Raw genomic sequence first — 20289 nt, 5'->3', positions numbered from 1 at the left:
TCATTCTGAGCAATGGCATGCATTTCTAAATGGGAGGAAAAATTGTTATTGCTTATAATAAAGAACAGGCTGTTTTCCCTATTTGGTAACTTCAGGGGGATGAAGTAACAATTTTAATATGATAAAGCAGTGGGTTGCAGAACACTGGGATAAGTCTTACTTATTTAATATATTTAATGCCCATGGTCTGTTAGGCACGAAGAGACTCACTCTGGTGCTATTATTTAATGCTGGAACAGTAAAATAGACTGGCTAAGATTAGATCAGGCAGTTGACTCCGGGTACTCCCGGTTCAAGGCTCAAAAATGAATAAATCAACATCGTTACTATACAGAGTACTTGAACACATATGTGTTGGGGTGGTGGAGTTGTGAATGATCCATCCTCGTTAGGGTCCCCGTGAAGTCCAAGGCTTGAGGAAATGACCTGACATCTTTATTTTTTAAAAACCTCTTTAATGTCTGTTGTTATTTGTCAAATTTATAGACAAAATTATTTATTTGCTTAGAGCAATTTAATGTTTTGTGGTATTGATACCCCAGTGCACAGAAACATATTTAAGCAACATGGTGGTGAATCAAGCCAAGGAGAGCCTGGAAGCTGGAATCGGTAGCTCAACAGTCTCTGTAATAATGTGTCGGTTTATGCTTGGATGTTATAGGATGTCTTTTTATACAAATGTGAACAAATTTATCTTCAACTTGTGGCCAGGGTGAATTCACTGCCGAAAGAATAGCTGTTCCCTTGTACTGGGATCCTCATTTTTTATTTTTGTGACTGGCTGGCCCAAAGTGTACTTTTTCTTATTGATGTCTTGCATGTGTGTATCCAGGGAAGTTATCATCTTGATCTGTGCTAGTTTCTCATAGGACTAATCCACAAGTGAGTCATTCCCAGTTAACTGGGTGCACTGAGGGGACCCACACGTGTAATAAAATCTTAAGCTGTGGGCTTTGGGATCAGAAGGACCTGCCTTCAAGTCCTGTTTCTTTCTGCCTGTTATTACTTATGTGACCATGAGTGAGTTGCTTCACCTTCCTGAGGTATTTAACACCTCAGCTCCCTAATCTATAAAATAGGAAAAAATAATAGTACCTACATCTTTATGTTACTGTGAAATCCAGTTGAGAAAAGTTAAAGGAACCAATGTACATAAAGTGCTTAGCAAACTGCCTGGCACATAACAGGCACTCAAGTGCTAGCTTTCTTTTTACCTCACTGAACATCTTTATTCTCTAGTTCATGTCAAGGTCAGCATGACACCACGGAAGTCTGTCTGGGTTTGTATTTGTGTCCACTGCTCACATGACTATTTCTTTACTTGCTGACCTGATTGCTGAGGTTTTGGCCATTTACCATCCTTTCCATGTCCATGGGCTTTGAATCCCATCTGGACCTATGCACAAGTCCAGGAGCAAAGCTGCAATACTGTCCATGGTGGAATCCTCCCAGTCACTCTACATTGGCAGCCTCTGTACAGCCAGCTGCTTTGGCCATGGCACATCCACTGCTGGGCCTCAATCTAGCTGCTTGAGCTCTGTGCTAGTTTCTAGTGACTATAGTGCACCTCCTGATGCCTCAGAGAGCTGGGCAGGACTAACACTTTCTGTCTGGATTCTTTGATTCTATGCTTGACCAGTTTGAGCATTCTTTCTACTTGGTTCAGGGAGCTGACGCTTAGTGAAGCAACTCACTCATATATGTAATAATATGTGTAATAACAGGCACATATATAATAACAGGCAGAAAAAAACAGGACTTGAAGCCAGGTCCTTGTTGTAGAAGGTGGCTGAAGAACCTAAGGAGTAAAAGTGGTTTGCTGCTAGCTGCCCCAATCAGGGTGGTGATGGAAGGAGGTACAGTAAGTGACAGAGTAAGGTATCCACATACTTCCTTGAGTTTATGACAGTGTTGTTTATGGACACTTGTTTTTATTTGAGGATTTATTCATCTACGGAACAAAAGATGTTCCTTATTCTACATATTCTTTAACAAGACACATAGGTTTCCATCTGGCTCTCATCATTTGAAATGGCTCTTAAGCATGCCTGTATTATATCTTTATTATCCATATCTCATTTTGCACTCTAGATTTTCTTTTTAAAAAAAATATTGACATTTACATGTACATATTTGTAGGGTACAGTGTGTTGTTTCAATACATGCATATGCTGCTCAACGGTTCACTTAGGGAAGATAGTACAGTTTTGTACCTGTTAATCCACCACTTCTCCTCCTTGCTCTCACCCCCTCCCTTCCCAACCTATGGTATCATTATTCTATACTCTGCTTCTGTGAAAACCACTTTTGTTTTTGTTTTTTTAGATTCCACATGAGTGAGATCATGTAGAATTTGTCTTTCCGTTCCTGACTTACTTCACTTAACATGATGGTTTCCAGTTCCATCCATGTTGCTGCAAATGATATATCATTTATTTTTATTGCTGAATAGTATTCAATTGTGTATATATACCACTGGGTTTTAAATCCATTCATCTGTTGATGTGCATGTAGGTTGACTCCATCTCTCGGCTATTATAAACAGCATTGCAATTACATGGGAGTGCAGGTGTCTTTTTTCATATGTCAGAGAATGTTCTCCATGTAAGGAGGCCTGAATCAGGGTGGTTTGGTTGAAAAGTCATGGGCACTAGGGTAAAGAAAAATCTGAATACCTCTGTGGTGTTGTGCAAGTTGCTTATGTTCTTTTAATCTTTGTTTCTTTGTCGTTAAATTTGGGGATAATACCCCCAGGTAACGTAGTACTCTCAGGTATTATAGAATTGTTGTGAAAATTAAATGAGATAATGTCTGGAAAGAACTCAGCACAATGTCTGGCATAGTGTTAAGTACCCCAGTAAATCCTGGTTCCTTTTCTCCCCCCACCTCACCACCTCACCAGTTGGCCAGCTGTCTCTAAAACAGCATCGTTGGAACTGTGAATACTTTCGCAGTTAGGTAGTTGCTCCCCACCAGGCTACTCCTTGATTACCTTTCTGCCCTCCCTCCAGATCTATTCCAAAACTCAATTATGATTCTACCTCTGGTATGATCTCCCTCTCTGCAAAGAACAGTAAAACCTTGATGTTTCAAAAAAATCATTTTTCCTTATAAGAACTTAAAACCCCTAAAATGTCATTGTAAGTTTTTTTCTTCCAACAAGATTTATTGTTGACAACAAAAATTAAAATTATTTATATTTGGAATTTAATTTTTATGATAATCTTGACAGTAGTATTTTCCTAACTTTTGAAAGGCCCCATGCTTTTTTTTTCAGAGAATGCATTTTGTTGATTTGTCTAAGCGAATGCAAGACTTATAATTTTTTAGATTTGCTTTAATTTTTCTGGAGCTCAGTCCCCCAAAATGCAAGTGAGTCTTGAGCAATCCATTTGGAAGATAAGTTCTCTTTCTCTCTCTCCTATTTATTCATAGTTAGTGATGAGTTTTGGACCTAGCAGTTCAAGATTTTGTCATTCCTGTTGCTATAAATCTGGACATTCCAATGTTGTTCAGCTTCTACTGTCTTAAGGACTGATTGCTTATCTCCATCAGCCTAGAAAATGTCCCTTGTATTGGTTCCCAGCTCTCACTCCAGGTGACCAAACACATAAACCTAACCTAATGTCTATAGATCATATTCTTGCCATGTTGTCTCTTCAAATTGGACAGTTTTAGATGGAATATGAAGGTGCTAACATGGACCTCTAAATAACAGGGACAGATACACTAGCTTTGTAGATTATACTCCCTAATTAGATAGTTTTGCCTAAAAAGAGGCAGAATAAGATGGAGGTAGCACAGGATTGGTCATATATTTCCATGTATTTTACCTTTTGGAAAGGCAATAGTGTTAAGCAGTTGAGCATGTGGTTTGGGCATTAGACAGTCCCAGGTTTGAATCCGAGCTCTACCACTTATTAGCTGTGTAGTACTGGGCAAGTAACTTAATCTCCTACCTTTCAGTTTCATTATTTGTAAAAGAGGAAGACAGTATTACTTGCTTTCCAGAATTAGATGAGGTTATGTTTCTAAAATTATATGAAATATTGTCTGGAAACATCTTAGTATGGTGTCTGGCACAGTACTGAGTGCCCAGTAAATCTTGGTCCCTTCCCTCCCCATCTTGCCCTGAAAGTTGGCATCTCTAAAATCTCCTTGGCGGTGCTGTAAATGCTTCCCCCACTATGCCATTTCTTTCCTCTAATGCTTTTCTTTATTCCCTTTCTGCTCTACTCCTCAGTTATCCTCTTGAACCCAGTTAGAACTCCCTTTCTATCTCTTTCCTTCTCTTTCTCTAAGGTAACCTCACTCTCTGTCCAAAACAATGGTAACTTAATTTTTGAAAAATCCGTTTTCTTTAGATGAATTCAAAGCACCTACAACACTGATGATGGTGACGGTGATGGTGGTAAGAATAATGTAGGAATTTTTTACTTTCTTTATCCTCGAGATTGTAAATTTCATGAGTTCAAAGAGCATGATTGTCTTCTTCATCCTGAAATTCCTCAGTGCCTGGACCAGGAATAGTTGTTAAATGAGTAAGTCTGGTATTTAAAGTACCTTTGATGGTGCCATCTAATCTTTTTGATTTCTGTACAGTTAGTCCTAATGAGTATTTGTGTGTTCATTTCTATTACAGAATTTTAGTTTCTTTTTTTAAGTGGAACAGAATTCTAAGCATATGCTTGTGCATCCAAGATTAACAGTAATGATGTGTTTTAATAAGTGTTAACTGTGGAAATTAAAAATAAATGAGTTATAACATAACAGAAAAGAGTGTTCTTGCAATGTTAGTGTCTACACAGTGGGGGGAAATCTAGTAGACTGGTTTTAGGGTTTGAGGACAGGGGGTCCTGGGAAAAGTGCTGAGAATGGAGGCACCTTAACCATTATGGTTCCTGCATTAGAAAACAACTCACGCTTCACATCTGCTGTTTGGTATTGAAAAGGGACTCCAGAAATTTTATCTCATGTGCTTGATAGAGAGGCATTACTTTTTGATAATGCCTGATTCAGATAGAAGCAATTGTTCTTCCTCACATACCTTTCTCCTCACAAGAAATAAAATTTACAGCACCATATTGGTGAACGTAAATTTGTCAAAGTGTTTTGGTACTTGTACTTGATTTACCATCATTTTCATAAAAGTTGTACAGTTTGTTTAACTCCTCACAAGTTGACATTTATGCAAGGTTTTGCAAACTTAACAAAAGTATGATTCAGAGTTCAAATCTATTATTAATCAGGCTTCTCAATTTCTTCTTTTAGATAAAAACACTCTAAGTAATGTTTGGGAAAAAGAAATAGTATGTTTTAAAACACCAACTAGATTAGGCTGGTGATACCTACATGATACTAACATTATCTGACAAATATACTGATGAAAGAGCCCTACCAGCAGACAATTTAAATAAGAAAAACAAATTCACATATTTTACCTCTAGTCAGGCATCCAATATAAACTTAACATTTGTCTCAAGTTAAATAGACTATAGATTGTGTGTGTGTGTGTCTGTCTGTCTGTCTGTGTGTGTTTGTGTAATTAATTTGGCTGAAAATTAGTGGAATAAAGTATAGAAAAATAAATATAATATATGACACACATAAAAACAAAGGCGATAAGATTAAAAGTTCTACATTAAGTATAAGTGAATATTCTTATACACTGCTGGTAGGAATATAAATTGGTAGCCTTTTTTAGAGCATTGGTGACATGTCAAGAGCATTAAAAATGATTATACTATTTAGAACCAGTATTTCTATGTTTAAGAACTTGTCCTGGGACTTATGAGAAGGCTGAATAGACAGTTTCCCCAGAATCAACTTCTCTACAATCAACCAATTAACAGCTATTAATAAGCAATGAACTGCCAAGCTGGGACCACTAGAGCTCAGGGGAAGAAGAGGAGAGATCTACAGAGTTCATGAAGGCAGGAGAAGCCACAATGAAAGAAAGGACCACTCCAACTGTTTTGAGCCCCGACCATTTCAAGGCTGGCCCTGGTGAGCACACAAAGCAAGAGCTGGCAAAAGCTGCAGCTGTGCCCGTCATGTGAATTTGCTTAGAGGCTGTAGAGGAGAAAAGGGTCTTGGTGGCCACCAGGCCAGCAAGACCACTAACAGGGTTCCCATGGACCCATGTAGGGGAAAGGGGCCACAAACGACTGAAAAAAGGAGCCACTCAGAGGCCAGTGAGTCATCACAAGGGCCCGGTGCACAGCCCTATGGGAAGTGTTTGGAATGCAGGAGGTAGAGGAGACTGGCCCACTGGGGGAACATTGGGGCACAGCATGGACAGCTGATCTGCTCTCCAAACAGCACAGACCCATTCAGTGGAGATTGGTTAGGAATATAGAACTGCAGGGGGTGCAGTTTGCTGAAGAGACTCAGGCCCAGACTAGAGTTTCCACATGACTCAGGTGTACCAGATCTCACAAGACACAGAAGTGCTTACAAGGTCAACAGTTAAACCCTGAGCTGCACAAAAAGCCTTCCCTGAGGAATCAGCAGCCAAGCAGCAATTTAGCTCAACCACAGGGCTTAAGTGCTGGTCCCCTAGGAAGGTCTCCCAGTTTAGAAGTAACCAAAGGACAACAAATTAGTTCCAGTGCAGAGTTTAAGAGGTGAGAATAGTGAATAATCCGACACAGAACTGAAAGAAAAAACAAAACTCCCACAGACCAGAGACAAAGTTCTGATATTAACCAGTAAAGGTCTAATAACACCAAAGAACACCTATAAAACCTAGGACTGGAAGCCCTCCAGGCTCCCAAGCTGGGCTGAGGGGAAGGCCAAGGGCCTCAGCTACACCCCACAACATCCACATCCAGCCCAGCAACGACCACCAGGCTGTCACCAGAAGCACACCAGGCCCCAGAGCTGCGGAGGTGGGGGGCCAAGGGCCTTGGCCATGCTCCCCCATCTGCATCCAGCCTAGCAACAACCACCAAACTGCCGCCAAAAGCACCCAAGGTTACCACTCTGGGCTGTGGGGTGCCAAGGGCCTCAGCCTTACCCCCCGACATCTGCATCCAGCCAGGCACTGAGCTGCTACTGGAAGCCCTCTGGGATCCCCTGCCAGAATGAGAGGGGTGCCATGGGCCTAGACCATGCCCCACACTCCCCCCTTCTTCTTCTTCCCACCCTATCTCCCTCCTCTTTCACCTCTCCACCTCCCCCCAACTGCTCCTCAACAGCATCTTAGAATGTAAAATAATAATAATAATTAATTAATTTAAAAGGGAAAAAAAATAAATTATGCTAGGAATGGAAACCTTAGATGTCCAATACTAAGGGAATAGCTTTAAAAAATTAAGAATTTTCTTTGAACTTGTTGAGACTTATTTTGTGGTCTAACATATGGTCAATCTTAGAGAATGTTCCATGTGTTGATAAAAAGAATGTGTATTCTGTAGCTATTGGATGAAATGCTCTGTATACGTTTGTTATATCCATCTGGTCTATGGTGCTATTTATATCCTATGTTTCCTTGTTGAATTTTTGTCTTGATGATCTATCCAGTGCTGAGAATGGGGTGTTAAAGTCCCCAACTACTACTGTGTTGAGTGTATCTCTCCCTTTAGATCTGATAATGTTTCCTTTATATATCTGGGTGCTCTGGCATTGGGTGCATATGTATTTATAATTGTTATATCCTCTTGCTGTATTGATCTCTTCTTTGTCTCTTAGTACACATTCTGATTTATCTGATATAAGAATAACTATTCTTGCTCACTCTTGTTTTCCATTTCATGGAATATCTTTTTCCAATCCTTCACTTTCAGTCTAATTGTGTCTTTGTAAGTCAGGTGTGTTTTTTGTAGGTAACATATGAATGGGTCATGTTTTTTTATCCATTCAGCCAGTGTATATCTTTTAACTGGAGCATTTAATCCATTCACATTCAGGATTATTATTGATATGTGAAATCTTACTCCTGTTGTTTCATTGGTTGTTTTTTTTTATTGTTTGTGTATCCTTTGTTCCTTTCTTCCCCTCAATTTTTTTTTCTTGCTGTTTGGTGGTTTTCTGTATTGATAAGGTTTGATTCCTTTCCTTTTCTAATTTGTGTATCTATTCTCCCTGTAATATTTTCTGTTGTTTTCATGATAGTTGTTATTGTTCTTTCTCTTCTCGGTATAGGACTCCTCTAAGCGTTTCTTGTAAGCCCTGTCAGATGGTGATGAATTCTCTTAATTTTTTCTTGCCTGAGAAAGACTTTATTTCTCCTTCATTACTGAAAGATAGCTTTGCTGGGTAGAATATTCTTTGCTGGCAGTTTTTATCTTTCAGTACTCACAAGAATATAACATCCCATTCTCTCCTGGCCTTTAGGGTCTCTGCTGAGAAGTCCAATGTTAGTCTAATGAGGATTTCCTGATAAGTGACTTGATGTTTTTCTCTTGCTGTTTTTAGAATTCTCTCTTTGTCTTTAACTTTGGATAGTGGGTCTTGGAGATTACCTATTTGGGATGAACCTATTTGGGCTTCTATCTTTGAGCTTCTTGGATTTGGATGTTTGCATCTTTCCCCAGAGTAGGGAAATTTTCAGCTATTATTTCTCTAAATAGGTTTTCAATACCTTTTTTCTTCTTCTTCTAGAATGCCCATAACCTGAATATTTGTACCCAAATACACTTAATAGTACCCATAGATCTTGTAAGCTTTATTCATTCCTTTTTATCCCTTTTTCTTTTTTCTTTTTTTTCTTCCTTTGTTATTTCAGGACTATCTTCAAGATCAGAAATTCTTTTTTCTGATTGATCTAATCTGTTGTTGACACTCTCCAATGTATTTTTTTATTTCATTCAATAAATTCTTCACATCTAAGATTTCTGCTTGATTTTTTAAAATGATATCTATCTCTTTGATGAATTTTTCATTAAGATCATGAATTGTTTTTCTGATATCACTAAACTGTTTGTCTGTATTCTCTTGTATCTCAGTGAGTTTCCTTATGATAATTAATTTGAGTTCCTTTTCTGGCAAGTTGGTAACTTTTGAGTCTTTGAAATCAGTTCCTGGAGGCTTATTTTGGTTTTTTTGGTGGTGTTGTGTTACCTTGTATTTTCATGTTTCTTATTTCCCTGCATTGATATCTGTGCATCTGCTGGAACAGTCACCTTTTTGAGTTTGGTAGAGTGGTTTGCATGAGGAAAGACTTTCACCTGCAAATGCTCCCTGGGGTGTCAATTGGGTTGAGTGCAATGGCTTTGTTCTGGATGGATATAGTAGTGTAGACTTTGTGTAGTTTCTTCAGCTGTAATTCATGTTTGCAAGTGACTCAGAAACCTATGCTTTGGATGTTTGTGATAGTGGTGGCACAGCTTTGCTAGGGGAGATATTTCTGGGTTGGTTCACAGGCTGAGGATGTACACATGTACCTTGTGGGTAAGTCACCTCAGGATCTGGCTCACTGTAGATGCAGTTGCTGGGTTGACTCTCTGGCTGGAGGTGTGGACATATGAAATGTCAGGGTCTCTGGGACTTGTTCACCAGTGACAGGGTCACTAGGGTTGGGCCCACCAGGGGCATGTCAGCCAAGTTGTTTCTCACTCAGATATGTGTGCATGTGATGGCACAAAAGCACAGTGGTGGGTATTCCAGGGGGTGACAGATGAGCTGTTTCTCTGAGACAAGGGCATGGGTCTACTTTGGCTCAGCTAGCTTAGTACAGGTCTGCTGGTGGCCCTTCTGCTGTGCTAATTCTTTGGGCCTGATGCAAGGTTATTCTTTCCTCTGTGGTGCAAGAGCTGGATTGCTCAGGGTGGAGTTGCTGAGCTACTTTTCAGGAAGTGGACAAGGTCACTAGGTGGGGCTGCAGGGAGGGGCTCATCTGGCCACTCTGGGAGGTAGGTGGGGGCCACTAGGTAGGCCTGCAATGAAGTGACCTGTCTAGTTGCTTCTGGGTGGTGAGTAGGGCCTCTATGCAGGCCTGCAGTGAAGTGACCTGTACAGCTGCTTCTGGGACTGTTGGCAAGGCTGCTAGTTGGGACTGTTCAAGACAGAGCCACCTGACTGCTTCTCCAGGAGGGGCAGATGCACTTTATTTCCACCAGCTCGAGGGTATATTCCTTAGGGTAGAGATACTTGAGCTGTTTTTATGGGTTGGGGGAATCAGGCACGTACAACTGGAGGGACATGCAGCCATCAGCTGGAGGGGTTGGGGGTTTGGGGGATGGATGGGGGATGGTTGCCTGAGGAGGATCTGCCTGTCTGATTTCTTACTAGGGATGTGAGGGTGCATCAGTTCACCAAGATTAGGGTTGTCTTCCCAGAGTGCAGAATTAGAGTCATAGCCACTGTGAGCCCAGGCTTCAAGTAGTTGGGATCAGGGCATTATAGCCTCTCTTGTCAGTGCACTGGATGGAAGGCAGAGCCTTCAGCCTGGGAAAGCACCATGGCTACTGGCACCAGGCAGGGCACACTCTTATAATGGCTCTGGTTTCAAGATGGCACTGTCCTGCATCAGCTTGGGTCTCAAGGGTAGGAGGTGTGGGGTTCACAGTTTGTGCTAGTATTCCAGAGCAATGCAGTGTGTGTTTTCTAGGGTGTTCCCCACACTTGGGTTTGGGCTTGTCCTACCAAAGGATCTGTGGGCCTCTGTGGTGAGGATGGGAGTTGGAGTGGGTCTTCTCCCTACCTTTTTGCTGCAAGGGAAAATTCTTCCCGCTCAGATCACTGTGCCAAAGATGTGGCAGCTTAAGGCCATGTGACTCTCTCTCCTCTCTATGCCACCATCCCTGGCTTTCATGCTCCCCAGGGATCTCACCAGTCTCCTGCTGCACTCCTACACTCTTCCACCAATGCTCCTGTCAGTACTTAGCTGTGAGTTGTTGCAGTCCTTTTCTGTGGGAGGAATTTGCCTTGGGCACCTCTAGTCAGACATCTTGCCCCACCTCCTCTATATATTATTTTTATCTTCAGAAAAATTATCAAAGTAAAAAATTAAAGAGAGCTGTCAGAGTTTAAAATGCAAATATCTATAATTTAATTCAGTTAGCTGATGAAAATATTTCTGTGACCATTATAGATTATTCAATGATTTGTGATCAACAAGAGCTGTTGATGTACTCAATTTTGACTAGACCCAACTGTGCTACAAAAGTAGGTAATGTAATAGCAACTGAAGCAGATGTCAAAGTTGAAGCACACTAAATTTCTTGGCTACTGGGATGTTTTCACCTATGTTATTTGGGCTTTGGTCTCACAAAAATAGCATATCTTAGCTTTCTGAACTCAGTAAATACCAACATGCTTTAGGTTAAATGAAAAGGTAGTTCTTCTTATTTATACTTATATAAACATATTCATTCAGTCAGTCATTTGGTCAGTTAATAAACATTTGTTCAGCACTTTTCAAATGTTGGGTACTGGTCCAGATTGTGAAAAAGGAAAATGAATAAGTCTCAGAAAATTAATGATCTACTGGGAAGATCAACAGTTAAGTGTTGCTGAAAATGTAAAGAGAGTTATGTATGAAGTTCTAATGGAACATTGAGAAAGGAATAGCCAATTGCCTTTGAGTTAGGGAAGGCTCCTCAGAGAATGTTATATTAGAGATGGGCTTTGTTGAATTATTAGGTATCTGCCAGATGGAAAAGGTGAAGAGGCATTCTAGAGAGAAAGAAGAGCATGTGCAGAAGACCAAAAATCTGAGATAGCACTGCATGTTCAGGGACTGGTAAGATGTGTGGTGTAGCTAGAGCTTAGGATGAGAGGCAGAAGCAGGGGATGAGTGGAAAATTGGGCTAAGCCAGAAATGGCCATCATACATTGTGGTCACAGGTTTCTGCTTCACCACTGATTAATAGTGATCCTCCTAGCTAATAGAATCCTAATCATTCTAATGAGGTAGGACTGTTCCCTTTGAATTATGGAAATTATAACTGTTATGACCTGTTCCACAGACACAGGTTATAAATATTACATCCTTTGCAGTTAATTACCCAAGCCTAAGCAGGGCTTGTTACCAGGAAGTCTATTATCTCCCCTTGGGGTCCCTCCCACTGCCCCTGAATTGTTCATGAATCCTGAGACTTTTCTCAGGCCAAATAGGTCAGTCCTCCTCCAGCAGCCTGTAGCTGGTTCCACCAGTGACTGCTGTTCTCTCTGGTGGCTGCTGTATGGCATCCTTCCCGCACCCAGATCATGGTGGTACCCATTAGGGGCAACAAGGTTGCAATTCCTTTTGTTTGCATTTCCATCCTCAGCCATTGTTCCCTAAATCATAAACCCTGTGCAAGAGTGGCTGTGTCTGGAGACACTTCTGGAGTTGGCCTCATGCTGGATGGAAATTAATCCTTTCCGTAGAACTTTAGGCTATTGTGTTGAGCCCAGTTCAGCAGCCCGGTCTCCTCCTTTCATCAGGGTCACTTCATTCCTGTGGCCTCCAGGACCTTCCCTGCCCTGAGACCTTAGTCTGTGTCATCCTGACCCAACAGGTCTTTCATCCTCAGCCCCCAAGCCAAGAAAAAGGGGTGAGGCACCAAGCGGGCTTCCATCCCCAAAGGCGCTGGGCTCCTTTTTCACACTGATTCTCCCCCATCCCAGTGTCCATACTGTTCCTCCAGTGGCTCAAGAGGAAGTAGTTTGCAAGATAGAGTTTAAAAAATATTTTGTTGCCCTGCCCTAATGCCTCCCCAAAGTACCTAATTGCTTTATATTTACATAAAGACACCAAGTGATTCCTCTAAGAACAAAGATCTTCAAGATGATTTTCTGTTCTTGACTATAAAAAGAGGTAGTTGCAATTTAATTCACTAAAATAATTAATCTTTTTCTAACCATGCCCCCTATGAAAAAATCAATGATAATGTTCTCATATGTTATATGATAAATTATATCACTTGCCCAAGCTGGAAATAGGTCTCAACCCCCAACCCATACATTTATCCATTATGCTTTACTACCTGTTCTCATTCAGTTCATATGCTACCATGTCATTATTTTTATAACACACATACCGTACTCATATTAGTCAAGTTTATTGCAGGAATAGAAATCTCTTTAAGTCTAGGCACTTTCTTCCAAACTGTTGCTAAGGGAGAGTTGGACAAGTATATTTGTGAACTAGTTGCATTTATGTGGAAAATGAGCATACTGTAAGAGAAAGTTTTGTTTTCTAGGCAAAGTTAGGTTGCAGAAGGGAGAACAGTACTTATACATAGTTCTATACGGCTTGAAACTGATTAGTATATGGGTGTTGGGGTCAATACGCATTGTTAACAGATAGTGTTCTTCAGAATTCAAGATTTTGGAAAGCTATCTACAAGTCTAGGTTAATCTGAGTTTTTCTGCTGAAAGTCAAGTTTATTTTGTTTTGTCTCTCTTGGTGCAAGTGTAAGACAGTCAACTTACCCTTTCAATTTATCAGCTTAATGATAGTCATCTCTCAGCCTTCTCTTCTTTAAATTTATGAATAATGGGGGAAAAAAGTCCAAACAGATTTTTTTTTTACCTTTTCTCATAGGTACTATTTTCCCCCTAGCATTATTACTTTCTTCATGAAATGAAAATGAAATGCGTGTATATCATATTTCATAAACTAAAACCAAGTTCTGACACATTATTGGTAGTTTATGTTCTTTTAGAGGAAAACCATTATGCTGTAAACTGTTTGTTGCACTATCTGGAGGTCTTAATAGAAATTCCAGGAGGTCAAGAGCTCTCTGGGCAGTTTCTATAAATCTGCAGGAGAACTAATTGCCCATCCTCTGACAAAACCTCGATGAGACCTGACTCCTAGCAAGCTAAGACTAGGCAGGATCTTCCCTCTCCTTTACAATTCTAGGACTTTTTCATGTTCGTTTCACTGGAGGTGCATACCACTGGTCTAGGGCCAGAGCTGGGAACCAGGATTTTGACTTTATTCAGAAACTATAAATTCTGATTGGCCCTCCTTTAAAATTGAAGAACCTGTTTCTATTTATTTGGATTACAATATGCTCTATGGTGGGATGAGGGAGCATTTTGTACTAAAAGAGCTTATGTGTTTTTATACAGGTTAGATGAAATCTGTTTTTCCCTTTGCTGGGTATATGCATTCTGTATAAACAAAGATGTTTTTAGGCTCCTAAGGAAAAGCAATGAGGAACATGCCTTCTGTCTGAGTTCTCCCACATGCTCTCCCGGGTAGACTGAAAAGTTGTCTAGAGTGATGTAGAAAGAAGCTAATAAACAATTCTTGAAAACCTACTATGTACCAGGGACTGTGCTTGTCTCATTTAAGTTTTTTAACAATCCCATGAGACAGCTACCATTTTCCTTATTGTATAGATGAAGAAAACCGAAGCTCAGAGAGATTAGGTAACTCATCCAGTCTCACAGAGCCAGAAGTCACAGAGCCAGGAGTAAAACACAGCTCATGCAGACTCACAGCCAGCGCTTTTCTGTACAGCCTGCCACCCCCACCCCACCCCTGCTGTTCATTGTGGACTTAGGTGGCCTGGGGACCCAAACTCCACACTAAGTTTAGGGCCTAGTTATTAAATGAAGTCCCATTCATTTCTGTTAGGTTTAGGGACAATCAGATTGACAGAGTAGAATGAGACTTTGGACTCAGCTAGGTGTTTGTTAAACCACTGGGTTCCTAACCTGTTCTATAGGGCCCTACAACTTGTGAAGTAGGTGTTAGAGTTCTGTGCTAAAGGGTGCTGAGCTTTTCAGGGGCTTGGGAAGGCTCTCTTAGTCTTTTTAGGGCCAGCCATGCACCAACAGCCATGCTGTTGTTGTTCTGAGGCTTTAGCATTCCTCACTTCAAACCCATTACTTCTTTATTATCTTAATATGTCATCATTGTTCATCTGGCTGATTTGAAATCTGAAGGTGACTAATCCTGTACGATAATGGATTTCAAGTGGTGCACCAAATCTATGGGGATATTTAGAACATTTGCTTTAAAAAAATGAATTTTCTATAGCCTGTGCTCTCTGTTTATCCTTATTTAGAGAATCCCATAGTTTTAATAATTTGGTACTGTTTTGCTGGTAGGTGCAGAGATATGTAAAAAGAAAGTGTATTTTTTCCTTTTCTTGTGGATATTAAAAATATTTAGAATTTTCATTTGTAGCATATAAACAATAGTACTTTATCCATTCTTAGTTTTTCCTATGTTGCAAGCAAAATGTCATTTAATTAAATTGACCAAGCTTTTTTCTTTTAGAGAAACCAAAGATTGTAATCTTATAGCAATCCCGATTAGATTTCTTTCTCAGACAACAGTTTGTTAAGTTTGTGTTATGAATGTGAGCAGGTGGCTTGACTCTGTGGAGCAGGCAGTGGGCATTCCAGAATTCTTTTCCCCAAGCACTCCAAGGCCTTTGGAAGAACTTCCTCTTTGAGCATTTAGATGTCCCTTCTCCTCTGTAGGAATGAAATTGTGTGCAAAACGATGCTATCTAGCCTAAGTGAATCATTGTGCAGTATATACATGTATTGAAACAATATACTGTACACCACAAATATGTACAAGATTTATAGTTCATTTATTGAATGTCTATTACATCTTATCCATAGGGTTGTCTTACATACGTTATCACATCTTATTGAATCCTCACAACTTCCCCATGAAAGAGTTATGTCATAGGCATATAATATTATTTCCACTTTTCAGATAAGGAAGATGAAGTTTAGGCAGATCAATTTCCCAGTGGTTACACATCCAGCACCTAATGATAGCAGGATTCATCATATCTGTCTACCTTTTTCAAATATAACACCTGGCCTGGGAATAAGCTAGCAGAAGAGTTTTCAGAAATGAGGTTGGGGAAGTAGTTTTGAATTTTATTCTAGTCAAGACACCAATTTTTACATTCATTTACTCTTCCACTATCTATTAACTGGGTATCTAATGTGTGCCAAACAATCTAGGAACTGGGGACATCACAGTGAATTAGAAAGCATAAATCCCTGTTTATCAGAAGCTTACATTCTGGTTATTGGAAATTTTGAGCTGAGAAATGACATGATCTGGCTTAGGTTTTACGAAAGTCCTTATGACTATGTGGAGCATCACCTGTAGAGAGGTGAGGGCTGCAGCAGGGGGACCAGTTAGGAGGTGACTGCAACAACCCAGGCAACAGAGGGTGGGCACTTGGACTAGAGTGGTACCAGAGGTGAGAAGGTAGGTTCTGGATGGACTTAGATGGAAAAGCCAATGGGATTTGCTAAGGAATAGTGTGTGGAAATTGCTTGTTCAGGCTTCAACTGGAGCTCCGATCAGCCTGCATCCTAAACCTGTGCTCTTTTAATTATGGTAAAATGCTCAAGTGTAAAGTGACTTCACAACTATTTCATTTTAGTAAAAAAAAGTAACTCCTCCATTTCAGCTCCTTAGTGCTAGGCCTATGAAAGGAGGATGCCTGTTGGTGCCTGGAGCAGGCAGGACAGAGCTCGTCTTGGGATCATTTTGTCATTCAGGCTGTGGCTGAGCACGTGTGTGGTTATACTTGAGATTTGAAATGCATCCATCTCAGAGCCACTCAGAGTGCATTTCAGTCTTTCCCTATGGCTCCCCTGTGAGGAAGACGGAAGACAGATTCTCCTAATAAGATTCAAGTACAGCTCACATTTTTCTGCTTTTGTTATTTCTCAGAAAAGACATTATCAGATCCAAATCAGAACAGATTTTAATTCTTGGTCACAAAGTATCACTTTTAGCATACTGTTTTACCATTTTTTTCAAGTTTGGAAAACAGAGCTTCCTTGAAGTTAACTTTTACTGAGTAGACAGAGTTGCACAAAAATGGCTCTGGATATGTGATATCTGCCATTAACTTTCATAAGTCCAGGATACAAATTTGTATATCATAAGTTAATGAAATTGGCACCAAATTGTTTGTGTAGTAATATGGTGAATAAATGTCATCGTCATTCAATTAATTTTCATTGACCTTAAGTGAATGACCTTATATTTCCAAGTAGGAGAAGAAATTGGCTATGGCTAAGCATAAGTGTCACATCCTCTTCTCAGTTGTTACATTACTAAGGATGGCATGGGCAGCTAACCATACTTGTGGATGTGAACTAAGAAGTAATCCCCTACACACCTTATCGTGAAGTAGAGTCAAATGATTAGGTTTCAATTAAGATCATCGGAAGGCCCTGTGATCTGCTTAGAGTCCTCCTAACAGCATCTTTTGGATGATCTAATATCTCACTGAACTGGACACCCATGGAGTCCTGCTTGGCAGGATATTTAGTTAAGGATGTGGTTATAGGCTCTCACTGGCATGCAGAAAGCATTTGTCACAACCCTTTTCTCCATTAACCTGTCCTGGAGAACAGCCCTGACGTGGCTCCTTTGTCACGTCAGCCATACCCTGAAGTGAGAAGCCATACCAGTGAGAGATGGGTGCCTCTGATTCCCTCCCCACCTCCATAATGCAGTGAGGGGCCCTGCCATTTTAAAAAAATTCAAAGTCAACTGAAGAATCATTTCTTTTATTGTTTTCCCCAGGACTGCAACCAAAGAGGACTTTGCGCCTGGTGCTTTGGACTGCAGAGGAACAAGGTGGAATTGGTGCCTTCCAGTATTATCAGTTACACAAGGTAAAAACTCAGCCATGGACTGCTGAGCATTCGCACATGTAATATCACATGTCACATCTTCTTTAATTGTCTCATTTAAGACTGACCCTGGCAAACACCCCTGTTTCATCCAGCTTGGTAATGAGAATACACTGGTGAAATGAGGATGCTGTGGTGCAGAGTCAAAGGCATTTCTATTTCTGTATTATAGTCTGTGGCCTTCAAAAAATCCCAATTGCTGTGCTGCCATTTTCCTGGAGTCTCTCTAGTTCTGCTAAACTCATGAAACCCCACTGAGCCAACCCCCATACCTCAATGCCCCAAATCCTCCTGGAAAGCCTGCTATTTGAGAGCCAGGTCCAGAGGCCTTGAATCAGCCAAGAGTGTTACCATAATGGTGGTGGAAATGGCAGCAGCCAGATTTCTCAGATGTGGAGGACAGCTTGGTTTGACACTGACTGCAATTAGGCAAGAGTGAAGCTTGAAGCAAGAAGGTAATTGTGGAAGATTATGATTAGAAATACAAAATCATATTTAATATGGGGGATAGGGAGATTAATATCAAGAACAATATTTTACAGAGCAAAATGTACAGGCTCAGCAATACTGTGGATCAAGTCGAATGTTAGTTCAAAGAGGATCTCTCAAATCAACAGGCAGTAATGGTCGGGCAGAGGAGGAGGATCTGGTCTGTTGCTGCTGCTGCTGCTAGATTGTTTTCCCTGCATCTCCAAAAATTAGAAGAAACAGATCCTGTAAACTTAAATTATCCCAATCGGATAGGGGTTTATTTATTTTGTGAATTGTGTTTATATCCTTTTTGATCATTTTACACAGTCTCTATAACCCTATTTTAGTTAGAGCGTAATGAGTTCAGGGTCATGAATTTGGTCACTGAGTATAATTATTTAACTATACAAAGGACAACCTAGGCCTTATGCCCAAATCTTTCACCACTTCAATTCTTTTGGCCTCTAGTGATCCTGGGGATAAGAAAATTCAACACAAGTGTCCTTTGGTTGGTGGGTCAGTAACATAATCTTCTAAAAGTTATTGTAGACTGCAACATCAGATGAGGGTTGTTCTAGATTCAGCAACATTCAATTAATATTTTCTGAGCACCTACTATGATCCATGCACTGTGTTAGGCATTGGAGTTAGCATTGTTAAAGAGATTCACCCTGACCTTAAGAGCCTGCAGTCTAAAGAAGGACACTGTCTCCTAAACTTCAATTATAAAATAAGCTGTTAAGTCTTCTGATAAAGAATAAGGTATTAATGCAAAAGAAGTTCATCTAACCTGTCTTTGAAGGGCAGTCAGAATAAGTTATGTGCAAAAAATGACTTCTAACCTGAGACCTGAAGACTGAGTAGAAGTAAGCTAAGGAAAAGGAGTGGGAGGGAGGAGATGAGTACTACACCTTGGAAGAGGGAATTGTACAAGTATACGCAATGGCTGGAGTTAAGAGAAAGCACTGCACACTGGAGAATTAGCAAGGAATTCAGAGTGGCTGGTGCCTAGAATGCAAGATGCATAGTTTTAGGAGCATGGAGTAAAGAAGTAAAAAATAGCCTGAACAGGAACATATAAATCATGTTTAGAGATTTGGGCTTATCCTCAGGGCAAGAAGAGTAACTAAATTGTTTTTAAGGAGGAGCTTTAAAATTCATATACATGTTGGACTTTATAAAAAAACAGAATACCTAAAAGGGCTGTACTCAGATTGGTTATGCCTGCTCTTTTAATCTCTATAATATACTGTACTTTGAGAAAAAAAATTGGATTTAAACTGCAATGGATCTGGCTTGAAATTTCCTCACTACTGAAATTCCTAGGATCTGAAAAAAGGTTTATTTCTCTATAAGGTTTTGAGTTTCACTGTCTCTTACTAAAACACATTAATGAAATCAGAAATGATTTGCTTCTAAACTTCTAAGAGGTCAGTAGGGATACACTCATACACACTCAAAGGACGTGCGAACACATTAACAGAACTCGTTTATCTTGACAGTGTTCGTGTTGTCTTCATACAAATGTGTCTACATACCGATAGCTAGTCTGCATTGCATTTATGGAGATTTTCAGAAATTCCAGAAAGGGAATACCTTTACCTCATCTTTACAAAGAAATTCTGCATGTTTTACATGATACAGCCAATTTCAAAAACTTATTCTGGATTCTTATGGTGAACATATTGATAGAAGCATTGTCAAGAGCATAATCGTTTCTGGGGTGTCTGAGTTTAACTTAAAAGTAAATATAATAAGCAAGTCACAAACCAGGGGAGATAGATCAGATAGTCTTTAGACTTCTCTATAGCATTATTGAATGCCAACAGACAGTCCAACGATATTCAATTCACTCTAGTTAACAACAGAGAGATTAGATTCTCTGTTCTAAATAAAATGATAATAACTAAAATGAATAAGTCCTCAAATTTCAATGGCTTAACATAATAGAAATGTATTCCTTGCTCATTTAACATCCAATCTACAGTAAGGCTCTGCTCCATATAGTTATTCAGGGATCCAAGCTGACAGACTCTTTTGCAACATGGCTTTTAATATGCCTTGAGCATTGACATCCAGCTGGCAGACAGGGGGATAGTGGGAGGTTTTTATGGGACAGTTCTGGAAATGGTTTACATCCTTTTGACTCACATTCCATTGGCAAGAACTAGTCATGTAGTCCAACTGCATAAAAGGCTTGGAAATACAGACCCTGGCTGGGCAGCCTTTTCCCGGAAACTATACCAT

The 20289-nt window shown here is 40.1% G+C and overlaps 1 protein-coding gene across 6 annotated transcripts in view; it reads left to right on the top strand.

The window, feature by feature from the left end:
* Positions 1-20289, top strand: part of CPQ (carboxypeptidase Q) — a 446657-nt gene that overhangs the window by 308842 nt on the left and 117526 nt on the right. For all 6 annotated transcript variants that reach the window (XM_063079637.1, XM_063079636.1, XM_063079641.1 and 3 more), the window contains exon 6: positions 17462-17553. In XM_063079637.1, coding sequence (XP_062935707.1) covers positions 17462-17553 — 92 coding nt within the window. The remainder of the gene's footprint in view (positions 1-17461; positions 17554-20289) is intronic.

The sequence above is a fragment of the Cynocephalus volans genome, chromosome 15 (assembly GCF_027409185.1).
Source record: "Cynocephalus volans isolate mCynVol1 chromosome 15, mCynVol1.pri, whole genome shotgun sequence".
NCBI classification, from domain to species: Eukaryota; Metazoa; Chordata; class Mammalia; order Dermoptera; family Cynocephalidae; genus Cynocephalus; species Cynocephalus volans.
This window is presented reverse-complemented; position numbering and strand designations above follow the sequence as displayed.